The 24,950-nt window shown below is 47.6% G+C and overlaps 1 protein-coding gene across 3 annotated transcripts in view; it reads left to right on the plus strand.

The window, feature by feature from the left end:
- Nucleotides 1-1,039: 1,039 nt before the first annotated feature.
- The window catches only part of LOC142585860 (solute carrier family 12 member 8), a 52,627-nt gene continuing 28,716 nt past the window's right edge, over nucleotides 1,040-24,950 (plus strand). The window contains exons 1-2 of one of the 3 annotated variants that reach the window (XM_075696929.1): nucleotides 1,040-1,208; nucleotides 23,476-23,667. In XM_075696929.1, coding sequence (XP_075553044.1) covers nucleotides 23,518-23,667 — 150 coding nt within the window. In that variant the 5' untranslated portion in view covers nucleotides 1,040-1,208; nucleotides 23,476-23,517. Of the gene's footprint in view, nucleotides 1,209-11,146; nucleotides 11,227-23,475; nucleotides 23,668-24,950 lie in introns of those variants that run through there. The other 2 variants (XM_075696930.1, XM_075696928.1) reach the window with 2 other exon arrangements.

Raw genomic sequence — 24,950 nt, forward strand, 5'->3', positions numbered from 1 at the left:
CGACTGGAGTATTATCCATCTGCATTTGCTGTGCAGTATGTGGCGTCACCTTCCTATCTCCCGTCATTATCCGCTCCGCCGCTCTTTGAGCGATCCTCTTAGCTTGCAGCTGTTGCGTCCGGAATTAACAGCGCCCGTGCTTTCCATTACGGAGTGCGACACGTCCACTCCTGCTAATTAGCGTCAACCGGCGCGTTGCCCTTTCGGCGTGTCTCGATCTGGGTCAGCGTGGGCGGCTCGGCGAGACGCGAGAAAACCAGTGCGTCTGCTCCGATTCCCGCCAGTTGGCGACACTCGTGGCGTTATCGATCCGTACACAGGTGACGTTAACAGGAGCAGCCACAGCCACTAGTGTCTCAGCAGTGAAACTTGACTTCAACACCCAGCCATAACGTGCGGCTAATTTTTAGGTGTTAGCAGAAGATTGCGCCATCTGGTAATTACATTAAAGTTGAATTTTTGCCAGCTGATGTGCCAATTAAAGCATTTGCTAGGCTTGTAAGCACGACGTAGGTGACGCAGCGATTTTTGTATTGTTAAATTTTGTCATAACGACGTGTTTTTGAAATAAGGGGGCCTATGTGAGGTTTTGCTCGTGGGGTGATAAGAACTTTCGGAGCAGCTGTCCACACATGCGGAGTACTACGAACGGAGATCGACGACGCGAAGTCTTTGCGCAAGAGGACAGAACCGCTTGTCACGTCACCTGTTGTGGATGCTATCAAACCACAAATTACTTGTGCCGTGGGTATTCGGGGCGATTTTTGCGGTTCTGTCACTAGGTGGCAGGAAGGTGTTGTTCTGCCAGTTCTGCCTTCGTTTTGCCTTCCGCTTTTCGTTCGATCGAGGCGGGAAGACTCACTTCCCTCGGTCTGCGTGCAAGGTCGTGCGGGGGATGACTGTAACACTGACATCCGCTGGCCGCGCCTGCGCACGCCGGAGGCAACCGCCGGGCCGCTCGCTTCCTGAGCGCGCCACTGGCGTCGTCGTCCGCCGCGCCGCTTTCTATTTTCTTCTTTGTTTTTTTGTAGCGCCCGCTCCGTTGCGCACGCGCCGGGCGCGAAAGAACACATCGCACGCGGGTGCCAGTCCCGCGGCGCCTGTGGATGGGTTTACGCGGGGTTCAGAGGGCAGCATCGCCGTCCGAGTCGACGGAGGGGGCAGCGCAGCTCGTGATGTCTCCATATGGTGCCGGCTCCTCGGGTTAGGTAAGCGCTCTGCGGGCAAGCCGACCTCTCTGTTATGCGGCGAAGCGCGGCGCTGCCTCTTTTTGGTTACGTAACATCGGGGGACCGCGGGCCATTTCGGGTTGAAGGACCTCTGTGTGTCCGTCGAGCCCTCTCTTGCGGAGCCTGTCAGACGCATTTCAGGAAAGAAAACGAAAGCAATGAAAGGCGGCTTTATCGCCGGTGTCGGTCGATTTTTTTCCGTCCTGCGCGCAAACCCAGCCGCCGGATCATGCGATCAACTTTAGTAGATTGGGGCTAGCAGACGGCCGACGACCGCCGAGCAGATGGATGCCAATTTCTGCAACAGATGTTACGCTAGTTGCCGAACACAGAGGAAAGAGAGCTGTGCACACACATACCAGGTGCCTTGGTAATCCTTTCTAAAACTGTTCCCCACATTTATGCCCGATACTTTATTTTCTCTTCAGTGACAAATCTCCGTTGTCTGAGTTGGCTCCTAGACCTTAAAGTTTTAAACAGTCCGCTCCATACTTTTCAGCGCAACGGAGGCAGTGTCAAATTCTCACCATGATTATCTTTAAATAGGAAGATTCGTTCAGTTCGACAGCTTTGGTGAGCTTCAGTGCTAGCACGTAACTGTTTACACGGTACTTAAGGCGCCGTTAAGCGAGTGCCCGTCTCTTCCTGCGAACGCAATACGGAATGGCTTTACGGCGCCGTAAGTTTACTTTCCTCGGCGAATTACGAGTGTCGAGGAGAAGGCCGCGCGGCAGGAGAGGAAGGGGCGCTGGTTGAGGGAGGGAGGGCTCAATCAGACGGCCAGAAGCTGCGTCTACAGAGATGGCCATTGTGCTGAGGAGAGGTCCACCCAAGCGCGCGTAAAACGTCATTTGTTTCGCTGAGTGAATGCGCGTGTCGCAGCCGCGGAAGCAATTACTTACACTTGGAGAAAAGAGGTGAGAGCGGGCAATTTCTGAACAAGGCGCGGAGCTTTCGGTCTATCAACTGCATTAGGGCCGCGCGTCTCGTTTCTTTTTTTTTCTCTCTTTTTTCTGCTCTTGTTCGCGAAGGCTATCCGAGTTCGTGTGAATTTTGTTACTTATTTCCAGCCGCTTTTAAAAATACATTACAGTGTATACGCACTGGGTGACCAGTGCTAACTTACTAAAACGGCAAATGTGTGCGACTAACGGGGTGTCGACTACCACCTAGAATGCATGCAGCTTATGACGAGTAGGTTAAATAATTTAGTGAGCGGAATATATAACACCGCGGATAATTAGGAAGCTGCAATAAAACGCGGAAATTAATTAGGTTTACAGGAATAAAGAAAGAGATAAGTTTTTGTCAAGGAGTGGAGTATGTTTAAAATATGCATGATGTTGTTTGATAAAACAGTTAGAAGCCAGCCGACACTCTTTTGAAATTCGCTATGTTTAATATGTATAGCGATGACGGTGAGCGAGATCAAGGAATCACAGTGAGATTCGTGTTTTAGTGCTTAAAAGAAAGGAGATGTCGCGGTTACATCAAATAAGTGACATTGCTAAAGAAATCAATACGTGCTGCGCACTACGCAGGCCTGCTCTCAAGGTCAGGTGACATTTAAATGTATACGCGAGAAATCAGACAATACACCAACGAACGGTGTCTGCGGCAGCGCATTTTGTGCAGAATTCCTACGCAAAGTTCACTGCCCACCTGTGGCGCAATCTGTGTTGTTCTACGCCTTTCTTGCAGACTTGTGAAAGAAAGCTAGCGTTGTCTTCCTAGTTTTATATTGCTTCCTTCATTTAGTTGGTCCCTTGGTTGAGTCACTTTACATGGATCAAGGCGTTGATTGGTTAATACAGTGTATTTTGGCCAGTGGCGTAGCTAGGTCGTCTGGCACCCGGGGCCCTTAGCTCTTCTGTCACCTCCACCCCCCCCCTCCCCCCCAGGTGTAGTCGAGGAAGGCGAGGATATCGACAATTTTCGGGCGTCTTCAGACGTATATGACACCCCCCCCCCCCCCTACTGGCCCCGTGCACCCGCCGGGGCCCACGGCCCCCCGGCCCCCCCTGTTGCTACGCCACTGATTTTGGCATAGCCTGCTTCAGCAATACGTAACGCAATAAAGCAACAAGAGCACGAAAAAGAGATGTGGTGTACGGTGACCAATGTCTCTAAGCCCTCCCCTCGTTCTATAAAAAAAAGACAACTTAATGCCGTTTGAGGCGAAAATTCACTTCAGGAACGATATAAACACGCTTCCTTATTATAATCCAAGCCGCCTCAGGAAGGCAGAGGGCGTCAATTTCCGGTTATATATATTTCCTTGCGAAATTACTCCCTCGCGTTACGTGAACGCTTATACACATTCGTCGCCAAAGCAGATTTGTGAACTAATGTACCGATATGGACATTAATAAACATAAAAGTAAGCAGACATAGTGGCCGTGCAGCCATCGTACCAATTAAAATGCTTTGAAATGTTTGATTTCCCGGATATTAAATGAAATGAAATTATTTGAACATAGCAAGAATGACGAGCGACATAAACAAAAAGCCTATGTAAACAAAGGCTTGACTCCACGCCCCCTCTAAATATTTGGGCTTTGCAGACGGCGTAGCAAAGCCACATGTTTCGATAAAGATATTTACACAACAGCTTTCGTATTACCTTCACATTCTATTCGCAAAAAGCAAGCAGGAATTATGTATTTGGGAACACACTCTGTGCACAGAAAAACAGTTATGCAGCAAAAGGAGATATATACAAGCAGGCATAATGATGCTTTTATGTTTATGAAAATTGTGTCCCGTGACATTTGCGCACAAGAGGCAGATTACACGGTAATTTTTGCCGATCATGGAATTATTACGAGGATTTCACATGAACCATTCGCTGCCGGTGCGAGAATTGCATTTATGTCTCAATTTGGCAACGTTGGAATTAATTCTGTATCGTCTTAGCAGTATGGTATTATACGTATACCTCTGTGATTAGACTCATGCCGAGGGTAATAGGAAAGCCTGTGCGGTATGAGAGTCGTAAGGAATACGGATAATATGGCGAATAAGCACGCTTTTGAATTACGTGCATTTGTCTCGTGTTAGTAAATGTTGTAGTGCCCCAACATAAGAAGCAGTTGCTAGTAACCAAGGAAAATAGACCAGAGGTCGGGACGATGAAGACGACGCTCTTGAGCGATCTGTCTGCCATCTATTTTGCCTATGAACTTGTAAATAACCTGCAAATAGCCTTGAACACATTTCTCTTTACCTCCCGCCTACGTCACTGATACTGCTGCTAGTGCGCTATCTCGTGACGCGTAAATATATATATATATATATATATATATATAGAATGTGTGTATAGAATATAGAATGTGTCCAAAAAAGCGGCAATCGAGACTTGAAAAACGGACACAGTAACGTGTAGACTGCCTCAGTGTCAGGCACCCTGCTCGTCGCTAGGCTTTTCGTTCTACTTTCAGCCTTTCTTTCTTTAACCAGCCTTCCGAGCTCTCCAGAGCCCAGCCCGGGAGCGCTCTCCATCCCGGCAAGCGAGGCATTCTCGTCACGTCTCGAACCTCGGGCGATCGCAATTATTCCTCGTGCGAGTCGGTGCACGCGTTCGCATTCGGATGGGTCCCATCCTTTTGTACGCGGCAGCGTGCATACTGCAGCATGCAGTGGACGCGACTGCCGCGAAATACATTCGAGGTTCTTTCGTTGTCGGCGAACAATTTATGCGTCTCTCGCTTACCGCTGCCGAACTCAGCTCCGCGTTGCGCATAGGCGGATCGCTCTTCGCTGTCGACGTGAGCGAGCGTGCGACGTTGTTTCGAAACTGCACCCGACTACGAGCTCGTGCTCGAGACGCGCTGCGAGGCCGCTTGCAGTCTTGAGTCGCTACAGGGCGTCGTCGTGAAGGCGCTGCAGCAGAATCCATATACGAGACACGGACAGCGGAATGGGACTGGTTCACACACACAGCGCTAACTTCAGACACCGGTATTATTTACGGCAACAAAGCCATAATATACGCCTTACATCACCAGTGCACAAGGGAAAGAAGGAGGGGGCTGCAGTGACTTTGAATTGAAGCGTTGTGATACCGGCTGTTGTGATGCTGACAACGTGATCAGCGGCCGTGCAGTTCCGTGCAGGGTCTGTCTTTTTCTGACAGGATGTCTAAAAATTACCGCGACATAATAAAAAAAAACAATGTAAGAAAAGCACACACCTGCCGCACTGCAGATTGACTAACGTAAGAATAGTGTTTGCCTGGCCTCGTTGGTTGCACGCTGATTTGCAGCAGAAAGCACTGACAAGGAAAGAAAGGAAGACGATACACCGCTGGATCATAGCAACTGAGTCAATTGTTAAACCAGCGATGTGTTGTCTTCCCATCTGTCCTTGTCAGTGATTTCTGCTGCGCAAATCATTCTTGCCATATGACTGACGTGACCGCTCCTGCCGTACACCTGCTCTACGTGTGACTTGCGGTTGTGTCAAGCCTCCCACCTGCTTTGTTAGCACAGGCACAAAAATTTTTGCCATACAGATGCTTTTTGCTCCATCTACCGTGACCAAGCTCATGCCTGACCGACAGTCCATTTCACGTCCGATCTGAGTTATATTGAGTTCGATCGCTTCAGTGTGATTTATTGGAGATCGTCGTTGAAAGGTACTAATTAAACAAAACATACTGGTGGGCTAGTTGGTATTGCACGCCAATAGTATTTAGCACAAAGAAGCACACGACACGAGAGAAGGCACACAGAACAGAGCGCTGTGTCCTGTGTGCGTTCTCTCGTGTCGGGTGTTTCTTTGCGCTAAGAACTATCAACATGGAATTAAATAGTATTACTGAATCAGTTTAGAAATCAGAATTCATTCTCTTAAGCCGCCATTTTCATTCACATGGCGTAGAAGTTAAAAATATATATTATTATTAACAAAACGGGGGCCAAACTTTTCTGGATTTCCCGCCGTAATCCTCACCACCAGTGCGTTTACAAGAACCCGATAGTACAGTGTGCTTTCTCCTAGAGCACGGTTGTCGCGCTGGAATCTAGTTTCCGGCGTTAGCCAGTCGAGCCAAGCGAGAGTCGAGGTGAGTTCGGTCAACCTGGCTGGAAGGAGTGGGTTGACTCGCCCAACCCGCCTGGCAAGATACGTGCAGACGCAGTCGGGTCGGGCTTGGTCATTTCGATTTCCGACTCGATCCGCTCGTGTCGAGTTCGTGTAAAGGAGGCAACTCTAACATCGCGGATTTCAAAGCATTTCCTCCTATTTACATAGACCGTTTTTTTTTTCAGAGTTAGTTATCGAAACTTGCAGTGTAGTCGTTCTTTACTCATAAGCAATTGACTATAGACCTGAGCAGACATTTCCGAAATCCTTGGCGGCGGCGCCACGGCGATTATGTGCTGGAAGTTCAGGTCGGCGTAGCGGCCCGCCTTTCGCTTATGCGTCTTTTATGACTTACCAAATATTCCCACATGCATGGTTGGAGTGGTAGTTTTGCTATGGCAGAAGCGCAATTTACCAATACAGCTTAGCCTAATATTGCTTAAGGCTTTAACAACTATTCTCTTCACGAACCTGAGGTTCCGCGAAGTACGAAAAAAAAAAAAAGCAGCTTGGAATGCAGCTGCCCCCCGCGGTAACATCGGTGACCAACAATGTGTTCCATTCACTCGCACTCTGGTCCTGTTCAGAATTTGAATTATTCCTTTAGGATGCCTCCTTCACGCCATTTATTTATAGGTATACAATAACGTCTGACGTTAAATATATATACACGGCTTCTTCGATTGTCTATAGCTCAACATTCCTCTCTCAGTGCACGCTCTGGTTTCATTCTGTTTACTTCGCTTCTTTCTCCGCAGACAGCTGTTCTTGACGCCGACTTCTTCGCTTCTCTGCAGCTAGCATCTTCAATTCTCTGTTGCCCCGACTTCTTTACTAATTTCCTCTTGTTCCGCTTGTCTATCCGGGCACCTACCCAGCGGCACATGCCCTGGGGAATTGGCTAAGAATGCGCGCCTACCTAACGGCACATGCCCGGAGTCATATTCAGGGCCCCAGGTTATGTATTCGGGCACATACCCAGTGGAAAATACCCAGTGATCCAAGTTGCATAATCGACAGGCAGCAGTCAGCACCCAGCACGTGCAAAGGGAAGTAAAGAGTCAACGAAAGCTTCGCTTTGAAAAATTGTTCGAATAGTGCGGTCAGAATCCAACAGGCGAACCGTTTGTGCGCAAGTTGCGCCGTCTCACGGGATGTCCAATGAATTGACAACAAAACCTCGTGTCCTTCTGCTCCAGTGAGCTGGGAAGGTAGTGTCTCGACGTAATTTGATGTGGCAGTTTAGACCACTTATCAATGATTTAATGAAGACAAAGATAAGAACTTTTGCTTGAAGCACTTGCTCGTTTGACTCCAGGAGGAGGAGGAAAAGGAAGGAAAGGAATGGAGGCGTTTAACTCCAAATTCTTCGCAGAATGGGCATCTGGCGGTGTATGTTTTGACCGATATCGAATCACGATGGCGATACTATGTCACGCTTTCTCAATCTCATTCAAAATTAACCGCTCTTCGACAGACAGAACGCGCAGGTCATAGCAGTGGTGAATGAATCTCAGCATCCGAAGGCGAGACACGAGCCTCAAGAGATCGAAAAGATTGCGAGAGTTTTGCAAATGCCGCGCGTGAGCAGAACCTGGCGATGAGGAAGTTGCCACACCACAATGTCGGCCAGTACGGAAGACGTAGTAAAACCTGCACAGCTAGTATAACGATAGGCTTATATACGATGAAAATAGTGCGATATATCAGGTAATTCAATATACCCAAACTCGGCTATCAGGAATTTGAATGAACATTCGTGATGTGTTCGTTATACCCGGATTTGCTATCTCCAGTGAAGAAAAGGAACAAGGAAGGTATTATTGAAAACAGAACTATATATTCGTAGTAGGCATTAATTTTTGCCTGAGCCCTGAACTGCTCCTCAACGTCACTGAGGATCGCGTAAATCATTATAGCTGGGTTCGTTACATTCGGGTTCGACTGTAGAGCGGGGTCTTGTCCGGAACACATCAGCCAGATCCTCGCAGTGGCGTGAACCTGCGCTCACATGTAGACCATTCTCAGAGAGTGTGCCACGCGCCGAAGCGGAAGAAAGGAAACTTCGGACGGACGTCAGCCGAAATGCGTTTGAAGAGAGGTCTTAATGTAGAGGTCTGCGACTCACCAGTTGTTTTGAGTTATTTTACATCAAGGGTTGTCGATAAAATAAGAAACCTACGTAAACATTTATATATGTATGTGTATTTAAACGTGTGAAACACAACCGTCACTCGCTCAATACCTGTATGGTTTGTATGGATTCATTGAAACATCCAAGAGGCTCGGATACAACGATGAAGGAGGAAGGAAAAGTAGAGAGAGAGAGGGAGGGGATAGATAGATAGATAGATAGATAGATAGATAGATAGATAGATAGATAGATAGATAGATAGATAGATAGATAGATAGATAGATAGATAGATAGATAGATAGATAGATAGATAGATAGATAGATAGATAGATAGAAAGACAGAGAGAGCTTAGTAACACGTTCTATATATAGATTTATTCAACTGTAAGCAAGTGATAAGTGTAAGAGGTGTATGAAATAATAATATAAGCTACGTGATAAACAGCACGGCAAATCAATTCTGCGGAAGGCCCTCAAGGTGAATCAAGGATGACATTTTTTCCCCCTTTCATGATAAGTCATATGAGGATGAAAGTTGAGACACTTTGAGACAGCGGGCAATCTATACCTATACGCTTTGGGAAAGCGTGACGCAAGCTTAGGGACACTCACACGGCAGGAGCGCCTCTTCTTTCATCGATTGCCCGACCAAACACTCGCGCTAAACTTGTTCCCATCGAACAGTGGACACGCTAAGGCTGCACCACTGAGGTTCGCGACTACACGAGGCAAAAACTGGAGAACCGCCACATTTATTGCTTATGCTGAGCACGCCCCACAGTGCGGTGCCGAAGGCTCGCACGCACGAGACGCGGAAGGCTGTATTGTATCAAGGTCGTCGAACGAAATCCGCTTCGTGTGCGACGCGTGAATCCTTCAGAATCGTATTACTCGCGTATCTCGAGCACGCGATTATTCTCGCTTGTAGTCGATCGATCTATTGGCCTATCACTCAATCTTATCACTCGACCAGCTAGTTGCTGTAAAGAAAGAGAGTGAGTGAGTGTTCGTCACTCACTCAGTTAGTTATTTAGTCAGTCAGTCAGTCTGTCAGTCAGTCAGTCAGTCAGTCAGTTAGTTAGTTAGTTAGTTAGTTAGTTAGTTAGTTAGTTAGTTAGTTAGTCAGTTAGTTAGTTAGTTAGTTAGTTAGTTAGTTAGTTAGTTAGTTAGTTAGTTAGTTAGTTAGTTAGTTAGTTAGTTAGTTAGTTAGTTAGTTAGTTAGTTAGTTAGTCAGTCAGTCAGTCAGTTAGTTAGTTAGTTAGTTTATAACACAGGAGAGGTCTGAAGAAGTTGCATTTTCCAGTCTTCTCGGCCTATGCACCGCAAAAATAAAAAAAGAACACTCCTTGTTTACGTATGGCAGTCGCTGTCATAGACTTCTGTGGTCGTTCGTGCACTGTTAAACTCCGTGGGCAGATGCAGAGCCAGAGTAGAGCTTGAATGAGGCCTCGTATTGTTGTAGCAGGGCGGAGATTGCGTTTATTAACAACGTGAAGCATATTTCGTGTTTACTGCACGACGAAGGCCTCCCATACCGATCTCCAAGTGTTCTTGTCTTCCGTCAGGCAACTCCGCTCTATTAATTTTTTTTTCATTCAATCTGTCGTTCTAGACTTCGTTTTCATTCCCTAGGCACACGTCCTGTTACTCGAACATAGTGCAAGAAGTTATCCGCCCTACGCATACCTGGCCAACTTCACTCTCCCTCTTAGATGCATAATAGTAGCGCTATAAAGCGGGGATATGTGTCAGCGCCACGGACGTCTCTCTGAGCCTGAGCGATAAGGAATTTCGATTTCTAGCTGAAAAAGAAACGATTTCCACAAGGTAACTGCGGGTTCATTGCGTCGGGGCTATGACTCTTTTATTACTCGCATGTGTGCTTCGCGTCACTTCCCATTTCCCTCTCTTCTACATTTCTTTTTTTTTTTTCGTTTTGCTCCCGCACCTTAGCGCAATTCTAGCGCTGCTCGCTATGTTTGCGCCTTTGTACTTCCCCAACGCTCACTTCGGTCTCTGCCCTCTCTTATCTGGGCCCCACCCTGCGTATTCCGCCTGTTTTAGCTGATAGCTTACGCTGCTGACTGGCTCGTTGGGGTGTCGATGCGTTAATTGTCGCTGTGTTTGTGTCTTTTCGAAGTTATAGCTGTATGTACACACGCTGTTGCATTGTCATATTGCCATATTTCTTACCCACTTTTTCTTTTGTTGTCAGTTCACCCTTTTCTCCATCTTTCTCTTAGTACATTCTGTTGCGCACGGGATGAGACATCTTTTGAATGTTCAGCGTTATCACGTTCACTTGTTGTCTTCGCGTCTCCCGCTGGTTTTACTTGAGAGATGTGCAGATTGTTGCGTGACACTAACATGCATGTCGGTGTGTATAATCACTCGCTGGACAAAGCGGCGCCGAATACCACTTTGCGAAATTGCAAATAAACGAGGGAAGATCCATAATAAAAGTAAACCGTGGGGGGTTAAAGCGTGCCACGGTTTCTGAACAACTGCTCGCAACATGTTCTAGCATGCGCTCGGAGCTTACGTCAATTTCCATCTACTACGACAGGAGTACAGAAACGCTCATTGAATCATGCACTTTACATGTCACCTGCACAGCGGCAACGGCTGTATCTAAATATCACCATTTGCGCACACGTGTGAAACGCAAAGCGTTGTTGTGCTTCATTCGTGGATCGAGTTGGTACATACCGGGAATAATGTACCCTGCGCTTCACAAAGAACGGGAACGAAGCCATGATGCCCCATCAAGAGATTAGAGTAAGCATCAAGTATTTCTTACTACGCACCTCCCGAGTACATTGAGGGTGCTCATCGCCGCCTTATATCCTGCGACTGAATTTCAATGCGAAATACTTAACCGCAGGCATCTCTGTCTTATATTTTATCGTCTAGCAGGACTAATTATCCGCCTGTCCTTTCGTAATCATCATCAACGAAATATCCGCTCCTGCGCTCGCAGACAAAGTAGCCATCGTTTATCGCTTCACTTTTCACACTGAGGCCGCATGAAATCGGGACAATCTTCACCGCTTTCGCTGCTAAAGCCTCTTTGTTAACGTGCACAAAGACTCCGAAATTCGGAATTCTCGCTATGACACAATGTATGGCTTATAGCATCATCTGTCGGGCGGACTTTTGGTGAACTTAATTAAAAGTCAGTGAGGCGGCAGAACAACAACTACATTGAAGAGAATAGAAAACTGGGCAGGTTGGTATTGGTTCATGGTTAATAATAACAGCGCGGAAGAGACGATGAAGGCGGCCGACAAAACACAATCGCTGAATGTATCAAGGCCTTTTGTCCTCGCTTGCGTTGTGTCGATCGCTCGCCTTCGTCACACGTGCTGCGCTGTTATTATTAGCGATGAAACTCTAACAGACCCGTATTCAGAACTGTTCGGACACTATATATATATATACACACACACGGTCAGGTTCATATCTGCAGTTCTGCTAGATTCTGTGACTATACACATGCTTTGAAAACTACAAACGTGGAGGCATTCCTAAACACTTCGGAGATGCACTGTGAAGGAAATCAACGCCAAGCGACTAAGCTATCATAAAGCCACTTATTCAATAAAATTAGTGCAATAATTTGTTTGTAACTTGTCGCTTTCTGTGGAAACATTGTCGATTTTCATTCTAAGGTTAAACCCTCACGTGTCTCCGGGCGAAAACTTGGGGTTCAAAAGTAATAATAATAATAATATCAATAAATAAAAAAACAGTATCTACGCAACGGTAATGCGCGGCCGAGCGCAACTAATTAATTACGCCTCGCCCGGCCCCATATACATTCGATACCCTGATGTCTTGCTGAGCAGCGCAAGACGGCATCGGTTTTGGAATCATGAAATCCCAGCGGACTCTGACAACGGGTTTGATTAAAACTCTTCGGTATAGCGAGCGTGCTGCATGCCGCTCATCCTCGGGGAGTCCTTGTCCCCCAAAAGCTCAGCGGGTATAAAACAGCACGGCAATGCTTTCCAAGCAGCACCTGTTGCGGCGCGCGTTCTCAAGAGTGCGGCTCGGCGGCGCCTTCTTCTTCGTAAATAAGCGCGCATGTCGGTGATGAAAAGCCCTTGTTTTGTGTCGTCGGCTCGTTTCGCGCGCCTGCCTCGACGCCGCGGCAGCAGCAGGCAGCAGCAGCGGCGACCGAAGCGGCTGTCGGAGCAAACATGCGTGCGAGTTTCCGGCTTTCCCTTCAGCTGTGCGCGCCGCAGGTCGCCACGCGTCAGGGTCGCACGTCACCGCGCCCTCAGCTTGCCTTTTTGGCTCGACGAAGAGATAGGGAGAGGGAAGCGGCGACCTCCAGAGCTGCCTACGCCTTGGGCTCTCTCTCTCTCTCTCGGCGGTTGTAAAATTCGAAGCGTACTGATGACCGTCGATCGGCACTTAGGGCCGTATTGAGTAAAATTGATTTTCGTCCAATTCTGTTCATTTGATAGCGCGGGCGTGGCTTCGAGCGAGCAAATGACGAACGGCAAAAAGAATGCAAAATGAAAAGAATCCTTACAATATGGGCACTGAGCCCTATAACTCGCAAAGCTTTTCGTTCGTCTGCTTGTCACTGGTCGGCCGCTTCCGCTAATAATATGCCCGACATCACAAGTATGAGTGCTCTTACCCGCCGCCGTGGTCATGACGTTCACATGCTGAGAACGAGGTCGCGAGTTCAATTTCCGTTCGCAGAGACCCCATTCTGACGGGGGAGGGGGCGGGGCCGCAGTAAACGCAGTCAATTCTGAGCCCTGCGCATACAGCGTTCTTCGGAACCCACGGTCCAGTTTCTGGACGTAAACCCCGTAATCTGATATATTTGCGCTTACCAACAGTTCTACCGGTAGGAGCTTTTCGTGAATACGGACGCCGCACTTTGCGTCCGTTTCTAGTGCTTGTGCTCGTCTTCGCCGAAAGCTTTCATTTTTGTACCAAATAAGCATAAATGAACTGATACCAGACGAAACGACGTTCTTGGTAAAATTCTGCCGCGACCCGCCGCTGTGACTCAGTGGACCGGTGCGCTTTCTGCAGCTGCCTGCATGCACAGCTCGCGTGGCCACGTGGACGAACGATATATAGCTAGCCGCGGTTACAGCACTTTTGTGGGGGCCGAATGCAAAAGCGCCGGTGTGTGCCTGGACTTAGATGCGCGTTATAGAGAAATCCAGATGAGGAAAATGTATCCGAGACCTCCCACCACCACGTCCTCCATAGCTCACGTACATACAAACCCTTCTTTCGCATTTTAAGTCCCAATAATCACTTATTGAATAAATTCTTAAAAATCTGCCATGACGAAAGCTGAGCTTGGCATAACGGCTAGTTGCGAGCGAGCCTATAGATAAATGAGGGTGGCTAGCATCAGATCTGCGGCAGCAGTTCTTGCCAAATCTATCATAATGAATGTTATGGCAAGCCTCTCGTTCCGTAACACTTTGAACTCCTGCAAAATAAACCAAGAACAGAAAACAATACAAACACAGTGGACCGTTTGCCTGCTTCACTGCATTCCAGTTCATTCTGGTACAGTTCTCGAATGCAATACGCATACATAACGTGGCCAAATTCCGTCGTTATTATAATGAGTTCACGTCCGTGGTTTCTAAGCATGCTAAAGAGAATCTGTAGCCGACGTTAACCTCTGGGATCAGTCGTTGGTTGTGCTAGTGCATTGTTTCCACATATGGGCGGGCGTGATTATAGAAGCAATATCAGGAAGAAGCGAGCGACCTACATAGGCGACGTAAAAGAAACTCACAGGAAACAGTGACACCGTGTAAAGAATGGTAGATATCTGGCAGAAGTTATTAGAAAGTGAATTGGTATGTTGTAGAATATCAGGCCTCCTTAAAACACAATGGACTACTTATTCATTTTGCAGGTGACAAACAAACTAGCAACTAGCTATAGATAGCCTGACTGGTCATATGCATGATTAATTTGCGAAGTAGTCTATGCGGCTCTGATGCGTACATGACGATATTGTAGCGGAAAACATCCAACAATGACTCGAAGCTTTATCAGTGAAGTTCTCGAGCCGCCTGCGAAGACATTTCGGTTGTTGACATCTTCCCTGTTTGCCCATCAGATTAAAAAAAAAGGAAAAAAAGAAAGAAAGAAAGAAAAAGAAGTGCTGCCATTCCGCGCGATGTTTTGTGCGCGTATACGTCGATGTGCTATGTTACACAGCACGGTGTTGAATGCCATTGCTTTATCTGCAGCCCATTGTCGGAGGCTGTTCGGAGCCGACAGCACAAAGGTCATCCCTAATTCGATCCTCTAAACGCTAGCTACTTGACGGGGATCTTCATTTCATCCGTATGCTTTACCTACAATTTATTTGAAGCCGAAAGACCGCCGCTTTGGCCACCAGCTGCTTGACATCGCCATTCAGACGGAACACGTCGCGCCGCATGACAGGCCGCAGCTGCTTTAATACGTGACGTCAGCAATGCAACGTTTTACCACCACGCAACCGCACGCGCGTCGTCAACGTCAGTGTTGTAAAGCGGAGGGTCGACGCCCAGCCGTCTCGTGTGACCACTGTTGCTAATAACCGAATGGCGTTTCGCATTCCAAAGCTGTACAGATACGCGCGCGATAGATGCCAGACGTGCATATTAGGTACCCAGGCAAATTTCGGTCAGCGCAGGTAGCTGTAACGTGTGTAAATATCCATATACAGGGTCTCTCACTGGAATACGACCACTGAGGCTGAAATCAAACCGACGACCTCATATCCGGCAGCGATACACAATAGAGAGATTGCACACAAGTGTGTTTTTTTTTTTTTGGGGGGGGGGGGGTGTATGCGAAAGGAAGGTTACCGTACGCAAAAAAAAAAAGAAAAAGAAATTAACACCGACGGAACAGTGCGTGTGAGCAGAAACCACCACCTATACTCAACTGGAGTTGTTTCGTATGCATGCACGCAGAGTCGATAGCACCCGCTAACTTTGGGGTCCACCATTTCAAGAACTCCCAGTACTCTCAGAGCAACCAACCTGCATAATATACGTGGGTATAGTCGCAGATACTTTCATGGTTTATTTCATGCTTCCACACCTAGAACGGAGGGTGAAAAGATACATATTTTGTAAATGTCCATTTCAATTTTCATACTTCTTATCACCTGTCGCTCCGAGTGGCGCGTGGTGACGTCCCAGAAAAGGCAACGAGCGAAAATAAATAAATAAATAAATAACCTTGGCCAGCCCAATTAACGTTCACGAACGGAATTGTGAAAGCTACCGGGAGGACAGGTGTGTTACCGTCCTCGGAGCCGTATGTGTAAATGCTTGCGAATGGTTTGCGTATATGATTTCGTTACATGTTCAAGTACTAGAATTTGCTTTATCCGTATAAGGTATATCAGCAACTTAGCGTGAAAAGGTTATATCTTCAAGTGTCAGTTTAATGGTTCCAACATTGATTTGAATCTTCGTTTTCCTTTCCGTATATTATTACAGGGTAAAGCATGTTAACAGCGCACGTACATTCGGAGGTGCCCGAAGAAAACCCTGCCCATAGCCCGCCGACTTTCGCAGACGCGCAAGTCAGCATCGGAACAGGAAAGAGTGACACATTGTTTTGCGTCTTTTACACCATAACCTCCCATCTGCTAGCCCATCGTCATGTAGAAATGAGTCAAAGATCTCTGACATGACTTCAGACAAATATCTGCTTTACGCCGCCCATAAGCATTTTATGCTTAGCACAAAGAAGGGTCACTAAGTGCATGACTATCTTTCATAATGCCCATGGCGAACGGTTGCGCTCTATAAATGTGACTTCGATCGTTGTATGCTTCCACCCCTGTTGTGTAACGACGACAGCACGAAAACGCTGGTAAAGTGCGCCTTCCGTGCTGTCTGGACTAAGTGAATCTAGGAGTGCACCTTTTGCGTCCTCTTCAACACAGGCAGACTTCATTACTCGCTCGCCCGCACATAAGACGAGAATTCGCCGGCCTCCCTTCGCTCCCACTCACTCTCACGAGCTACAGTTCCTGCAGCCTCCCGTGGAGACGCTGAGATGAGATTAACTGCCAAGACGTGGCCCGAGCGTAGCGCCCGAGGCGACGCGAGCAAAGTGTGCACTTTCACTTCGCTCTCGAATGCTCCGACGTTAGGCGTGCGAAGAATTCGGTGGCAAGATTTCGGGCGTAGCCTGCTCGACCCAGAAAAGCGACCCTGACGCGTCAACAGGTGGAAGACCCGCGAGCGCGCTGCAGTCGCAAGCGAGCGCGCAGCGTACGCACGCGCGTGCCTTTCGTGTTGACACCTTGATCGCGATCGACGATAGCCGCTCAAGACTGCGCATTTGTGTGGTCCGGAGGCGTGACCTGTGATTACGTGTAGTATGATGGGGTAGAGGTATTACAATTCTTTTTTTCATGAGCACACTGTCTATGAAAGAAGCACTAGTGTAGGGATTCACATTGTGAAGTTAAACGTAAGCGCAGGGGTGTTTTTGCATTTCTATTTGAGTCAGTCAGACAACAGACTTATCATGGAGGACAAATTGTGTCTGCAAAACGCAACGCCACAAAAGCGCTGCTGCTTTTCTTGAGATCCGCCGGCCATGTGACCGCTTGTAACTGAACGGACCACCTTTTCTTCGATCCTCCTTTTAATCATTTTTGCCCCTTTCCCCCTTCCCCAGTGTAGGGCAGCCAAATGAGCATAGCCTGGTTAACCATACTTCAGTTTGATATAAACCAGGAAGCCCAAGCGGGGAGGCAAATAGTTAACGTGGCTACAAATCCTTCAGTCTCAACAAATTTTTCGAACGAATACGTCTGGCAGTGACCACCTGGACAGGCGGGGAGGTTAACCAGGACTGAGCCCGATTGGCTACCCTGCACCGGGAAAAGGGAAGGAAAAGAGAGAGAAGGTCAAGAATGTGCCCTGGAGTCGTAGACATATGGGAACTCTCCGCATTGCGTCACAAACGGTATAGCTCGCGGTCGTCTTCAGCAATCGCAGCAGCGCTTTTTGTGACTTTCTGAAGCTGTGGCGCGTAAGATCATGGGCCCAATTGCAAGCACAGTCTCTGCATTGTGTCCGTGGACTCTGAATGTGAATGGGTTGTGGGCCCGGTGAATACGTTGGCTTTTTAGCTGTCGACAGCGCGCGCCTCCTGAGGCACGTCGTTTGTTGAATGTATTTTTAACTCACTTCAGCACTATTATATGAACGTGTGCATTCCACACTAGTCAAATAAGCTGCCGGTATTCTACATGAGAGAGAGAGAGATAATAGTTTATTTCTCGATCCGTGAGCTAGGTCCATGGACCTCAGAGCTACGCGTATAGAACTCCGCTGTTAGCTTAGTAAGCTTGTCTCTCCGGACCGGCCCTTACAAAGAGTCGGGAGACCGACGTGAAGGACGATCTCGTAAAAATAGCTTGTTATAACGTGTCCCCGAGCAAATCCCGCAGAGAGGTGCCCCCGGCGGGTTCTCGTTACCGAATTCCGAGGAGCGCGCGCGGACATCGTCGCGAATTCATGCGCGGCCCGAGGAGATTCGGCGCATCACCGCACTATACGCGGTATGTGCCCACTATACGCGTTCTGAGCAGAGGGCTGAGGGTGTGTGGGAGGTTCATCGCGCCGCAGCGCGCGCGTACAATACGCGACGACGAATGCGGCCATCTCGCGCTCTGCGGGAACTGTGCTGGCGGCGACAAACTACTTGACTTGCAGATGGGCGGTGAGCCCTGCGGGGAAGCGTGCTCCTCGACATCCCGGTGTGCAGAGCGTAAAGAAAAAGAAATAAGAGGGGGAGAGGGATGAGAACACACGCACATGTGCACGAAAACAATTTGCACATAAACAGGGATCCCGCTCCCATAAAAAGAACAAATGCGGATGCTTGAAGGGGTAAGGTCGTGCAACGAAATCGTGAGTGCCCCTGTCGTGCATGTTTTGTTTATGAATAAAGAAATCATAAAGATGAAAATGGCAGTCGAAATGGAAGAGTGAGAAAAGGAAAGAAGGTTGTATAACATAGACGTGCAGTGCTGGCGCCGGCGTTGTGCTATGGTGGATATCAGGCGTCCTCATTCACCTCAGGACATCATTGGAGAGAGAGAGAGAGAGAGAGAGAGAGAGATGTTAACCAGTCAAAAGTCTTGTTGGCTACCCTACACTGGGAGAAGGGGAAGCGAGAGAAGGGAGAGAGAGAGGGTATAGAGACGTGCACAGACAGTCATTGAGTCAAAGCCGCTCGTGCAAACCAAACTCTAAGCGTGCGATTCAGCAATACTTTACTGGCCTTCCCCCAGCTCCGCTGGTCTCTGGCGTTTGCGATAGCGCAACCACGCACAACTGTTTCGCTCAATAGGCCCTTTGATTCTTTCGCATCAATTAACTGTGTTCAGCACCGAGTTTAGCTTTTACACTCTCTGACAAAACAAACGAAGCCACCAAGGGCATGGACGTTGCTGTCCCCTGGCTGCCTGGAGTCGCGCCCGCGGAACTCTTGAATTATAGAGAGGTTTGGATAGTAAAGACGAGGGTTCGCTTCCACCTCCAGAAGTTTCGAGCAGTGCGAAACAAATAGTAGGTCGACTACAAGTTCACAAGTCAGCCGCAGTCATGCACGTAGAGTAGCTTTGTTCGTTTTGACAAAGGGAGAGGGAATGAGTGAGTTGGCAGTATGCGCACTAAAATAAAAAAAAAGGAAATGATCACTAATCAGTTTCCGAATCAGAATAAGTTAGCACGCAACGCCATGCACGGCTGATATATCCTACCAAGACACCTAGAGTTGATTACGGAACCTTAAATAACAAGTGTGACAGTGAAATTAGTGTCAACGGAAACGTTGGTTCCGTCACACGTTTGGCATTAAGTTGCGCGAGAAAAGGCCAAGAAGTCCGTGAGGCAAGAAGAAAAAAGAAAAAGCTACAAACTGTTATAAATATTTGGGTATTTGTCATAATGACGCCCTAGCATTGCCATCACACAGAACAACAGACCGAAGATTGGACCCGTTATTTGGTTGACAAACAGACCATCCACACCGAATATGGACCCATCAAGCCAGTAAGATGTTATGTGTAAATTTAGTAACACATAGGCGTGAAATATAAATGACACTGTAAGGGCAAAAAGCTTGTGCGTTAAGGTCAGTATTGTCTCGTTTCTTAATTCGGAAGGAGGCTTTCAGCCCCATCTCGATGATGATGATTTGTATATTTTTCTGGGGCAAGAACAAGAGCCACATCTTGTTGAAACCAAGCCATATGCGTCGAATCAGCCTGAATTCTATCGCTTTCTGGCACGCGGTTGGATAAATCCGGTTCGTCGCAACTTAATTGCCGCAGGCGGAACAAAGAGTACCTCTATGAGTTCGGCCGTATGGAGTGGGCTCTAGTCACATGTGCACCCTTGATTTGAATATGTCCTGACGGTGACGTAGATATTGTAAAAAGTGGTTGACAAGTGCACGCCAGAGTTGGGACCGGTGAGCGGTCGTTAGTGTACTATACAAGAAAAAAAATTAAAAGAGAGAGATCAGCTTTAAGATTTACGGAAAACGAAAAAAAAATTGCAGCTCTCATTTTTACGTCGTTATGTTGCTCACATTGCTGCAGACAGGTGGAAATGAACGAAAAGCCAAAGCTGCCGCAGACAGCCAAGTACAGTCTTGACACATCGCGTCATATGAACGAAACAGCTGTTCTGATGCCATGAAAAAAAAGAAAGTCATTTCCGTTTTTATTCTGCACGAATGACGTTATCCACTATTTTATATAGCTCATTTGGCGGCCTCTTCTGTACGGACGCCCAACGCGTAACAGACCCGTTTCGCCAACGGCGACCTGCAGAGACGCTTTGAATTTGAATGCCGTCGAATTTGTAAACATCGGCAAACAACGAGAAGGCAAAAATAAACTCAGCTGATGCCACAGCCGGATGTCAGCCTCTTCAAGAAAGGCTGCAGCGAACACAAGAAATGAGCGGGGAAAAACATTTATTCTCCAGAAATTAAATGCTTCCATGCATCAGTAAACGATGGCTACCGAATGCTGAAGCTTCCTGCAATGCGGATATGGCGGACGGAATAAGCGCAAGACGAGTGAGCAAACACGAATGAGTGAGGGAACAGAGAGAATGCAAAACTGCACTGGATCAGTGGCCTGACCTGCGCGCCATTTCAAATGATCAAGTTAACGCACAGCCGTCAGTTGACAGAGCCGGAGTAGTCACATGCGTAGGTAACTCCACAATATAGAGATACGTAGATGTTTTAATGAAGAACGAAACGATCAAATAAAGATAGTCGAAATACTAGATTGTAAGACGTATAGCATAATGACCATGGTTAGCTCAAGCATTCTAGGTGACTATTTTTGCCGCCCCGTTTCGAACGGGATAGCATAGAAATCGTCATCTATAGTTGAGGAGCGTTTGTGAATGCGCGGCAAGAATCGCCTCACAACTATTCAATCGGACAAAGGGTCTGTTCCCACTTGAAGACGAAAGCGAACGCAGCGTCAAAAGCGGGCGGAAATCTGCTCCGCAAAATCTGAGAGAAAAACAGGAAGTGTGCTCGGTTTTCCGCTTGGTCGCAGCCATTCGGAACGCGAGGCAGAACCTGCGCTCGAACATAAACATCCGTCCAGCTGATTGGAAATCGCGTCCAGCCTGTTCATGCCATCACTATGGTAACAAATGGTTACACTATGGTTATAAAATATCTTCCGTATTTTGGTTATCCGTGCTTTGAATTCCCTGTGTAATGGACGAAGCGCGATATTGCAAGAGCGCGTCTTGAAACAGATTATGCAACCGTTCTTGGTATATACCGGGAATCGCGTGCCCTTCCCTACCTCCTCCGCCGCGTTGAAATGTATACGCGTACTCGAATCTATGTGTCGCAATATCGTGTTTAATTTGTTTGCGACAGAACGTGTGCGTGTTTGTTCGCGCTCGTGTGTGTACCATGTACGCACTTATTCGTGTATTCTAACATTGCTGTGCAGACGGAATATATATATATATATATATATATATATATATATATATATATATATATATATATATATATATATATATATATATAGCGAGCGCCCTCGAGCAAACAAGCTAAGCGACGCACACAAAAAAGGCTATCTGCGGGGTCGACGGGTCGATATATGTGCCCCTATGGAAACGGAGAGGTAGTGACAGACGTCACAAATCGGAAACATAAGACAGCGCATGCTGGCGGAAGAAGCACCATCAAATATCAACGAGTCGGGCTCTGCACGACACGAAAATTGTACGCGCTTTTGCGTCTTCGCTCGCTTTCGTGGCCTAGTGTGAACACGGTATAACCGCATAATGGCGTAAATCAGGGGTCGCATTCGCAAAGCTGTTCGCACCTATGTCAACTGTCTCATGCAAATCAGGGCAGACCCTCTGACTTGCAACTGCACGTCGCTGTGGATGCTCTTCAATCTCAATATACTATAGAGCGTATGAGCTGTTCAGTTGGAGAGAAAAAGGACACGTGAGCGCCGAAACTGGTGTGCGATAAGATTCTCACACGTTTTGTCCTCTGCTTCACCCTCTCTTAACTTGGTCGCCCGGTGTACCCTACTGCCTGACATTTGCGATTGGCCCAGCAGTTTCCCCGTCTCAAGATTATTTCTCGTGTCGATGGCCAATAACGCACGCACGCACAGGATATGAAGAGTGTTCGGAGGGCAGAAGCCGTCTCGAGTGCTGCGTTTTTCAGGCCCTGCGTAAGTTTCAGCCTATGGGAACGCCGACGCCATCTGGGATTCGCCCGCGCGCGTGTAGCAGGTACATTGAATACTGGCATCCCCGCTATAAAAGCCTTTGTGTGGGCAAGTTACTTCTCTAAATCCCTCTTTATATAGACGGTGGACGGCGCGTTAGAACAATTACGTAAAGCGCGGGACCGAGAACACTTGGCATGCATGGCAGAACCAAACTTGGCAGGCCGTGGCCTATAGTTGTGGAGCATCCGCCTACTTTTCGGTAGTGTGCTGTTGTGAATACCGGTGAAGCCCGGTGACCTCACTTTCTTTCTTTCCTTCTTTCTTTCTTTCTTTCTTTCTTTTCTTCCTTTCTTTCTTTGTCCTTTATTTCTTTCTTTTAATCGTTTAATTGTCTCGGGACAGGTGCTCGGTTGTTTGTGGGAGGCTCACACCTCGCACAGGGTCGTATAGCCGGAGATCTTCAGGCGGTCGCTGTGGTGAGCAATAGGTCACGCTAGGCCATATCGCACGTCATCGCTCTGCATTTTGACGGCTACTTAGGCTAGCCTGGAGCATATGGCATTATCCTCGATAAATGGTAGCAGTGAAATTCAACGGCAAAGCATGTATCACGAGTAGCGGGGACCAAAGCACCCGCCAACCTGTCACCTCCTGCTCGTCAGCAGAAGCTCTCAGGCTGCAGGACTGTCTGTCGCACGGTTCAAAGGCTACCACTAAGGACACAATTTCCTCCGACCATAGAAACTCGTTCTTAGGCAAGCTTGTGTCCAGGTTGCAATACGGTATTCTGGTTTGCGCCATATAAGCTACGTGAAAAAGAGTAGAGATATGCAACATAGACAGACTGTCTATACTTTTTCACAGATTCAGGTCGCGTACGTTGCGCGAAATGGAATAATTCTTCCATTCCAGCAGTTTGTTACGTAACGCAACGGAGTTGCGATGCAGACTGCGTCGATAGATCATTCTTGGCAACTGCTTTCGTTGTATTATTAGCATACTGGTCAGTATGAACTCACAATTACATAGGTCTTTATGCAGCCAGCTGAGAGCGTAATCGCAAGGATGTCATTGGTTTCAAGCATAACTCAACCACACACCGCTGAAAGTTTTGGGGCCACCAGTTGCTTAACTAGTTCACGGATTGCTCGAGAAACGTAATTTGTCGTGTATTGATGTACCCAGTACAGGTATCTGTTTACCGTGCAAACCAGACGTTTATATGTTTCGTCCTGTGATTTTTTTTTCTCTTCTCCGTCCAGATCTTACACAACAACGACAGCAGCGGCGGCAGCAGCAGCACCATGACCGTGAAGCGCGGTCGCGACATCGACTGGGCCCGCTTCGGGCTGCGCAGCGATGGCGCCGACGGCGGGGCCTTCGACGAGTCGACAGGACACAGCGGCCGAGCCTCCGGAAACCCGGGAGGGGACGAGCTCTTCCACCAAGACCTCGTGAGTGGACAGTGCGCGCAGTTCACCCTATATAGAGAGGTTTAAGAAGACGCTAAAAATAATAAAGAAAAAAAAACCGCAGCCTTAATCAGTTTGCACTCGCAAATTATTGTGTCAAGAACTCTATACTTTCATTTGCCTGTGGGAAGAAGGGAAGAATAAGGTTATCATTGGAGAAAAAGAAGGTCAAACTTCCCGTTCACGACTTCTTGCGCTGCCACATCGGCGTCAAACAATTAAATTAAATTATGGTGTTTTACGTGCCAAAACCACGATCTGATTATGAGGCACGCCGTAGTGGGGGACTCCGGAATAATTTTCATCACTTCGGGTTCTTTAACGTGCACCTAAATCTAAGTGCGCGGGTGTTTTTGCATTTGGCTCCTATTGAAATACGGCCGCCGTGGCCGGGATTTGATTCCGCGGCCTTATGCTTAGCGACGCAGTCACATCTGTGTCGGCACGCCATTGTGGCGTCATTAACTTCAAGGAGTTTTTTTTTTTTTTCGTATTGTGAGCCGTTCTCTCGCATGAAAGGTTATCTATAACATGCGAAGTTGAGTCATTGGCGCCTTTAGGATGCAATGTAGTCATTTTTATTGATAAACAATTGACTAGACCCTAGCAGACGCCCTTCGAACTTGAGGGCGGGCGTCGCCACCCGCCTATCGTGGGAGTGTTCAATGTTCACCGAAAGCTGCGTGCAGGAGCACGCTTGCGTGGCGCCCTCACCCGAATGCAACCGTTGCGACCCGCGAGTTGACGCTCAGCAGCAGAGCCGACATTTTCACTGAACTAAAAGTCTGTGCCCTCGATGACTATTTGCTTATTTAATTATGCAGCTGCGTTGCTTCAAGGTCGACATCGATATCACTCCCGATAACATTTAGTACAGCACGGTGGAGTCAAACGAACTCATGAAGCAATAGGTTGCACATGTCTAGGTATTGATTACCACAGACATTAAATTAAGGCACATAGCGCCCTGTGTGTAAAACCACTGTCATATACAACCAGCGAGACACGTCTTAACAAAGTGATATTAAAAATAAAATAAGAACAGCAGCGCCATAGTTATTCTATTCAACTGCAATACCACCACTTGTAAAGCATTGTAACGGAAAAGCTAGACCATTTTCAAAAGCGCGTTTCTCCTTCCTTGTGTCCGCATTTATATATGTGTGCGTCTGGCGTTTTTTTTCCTTTATTTTCCTATCGATAAGTTCTATTTAGTGTGCGTCTGCCTTCGGAATAACACCCGCGGTGCTGCATGTAGCCAGGCA

The sequence above is a fragment of the Dermacentor variabilis genome, chromosome 6, assembly GCF_050947875.1.
Source record: "Dermacentor variabilis isolate Ectoservices chromosome 6, ASM5094787v1, whole genome shotgun sequence".
Classification (NCBI taxonomy): domain Eukaryota; kingdom Metazoa; phylum Arthropoda; class Arachnida; order Ixodida; family Ixodidae; genus Dermacentor; species Dermacentor variabilis.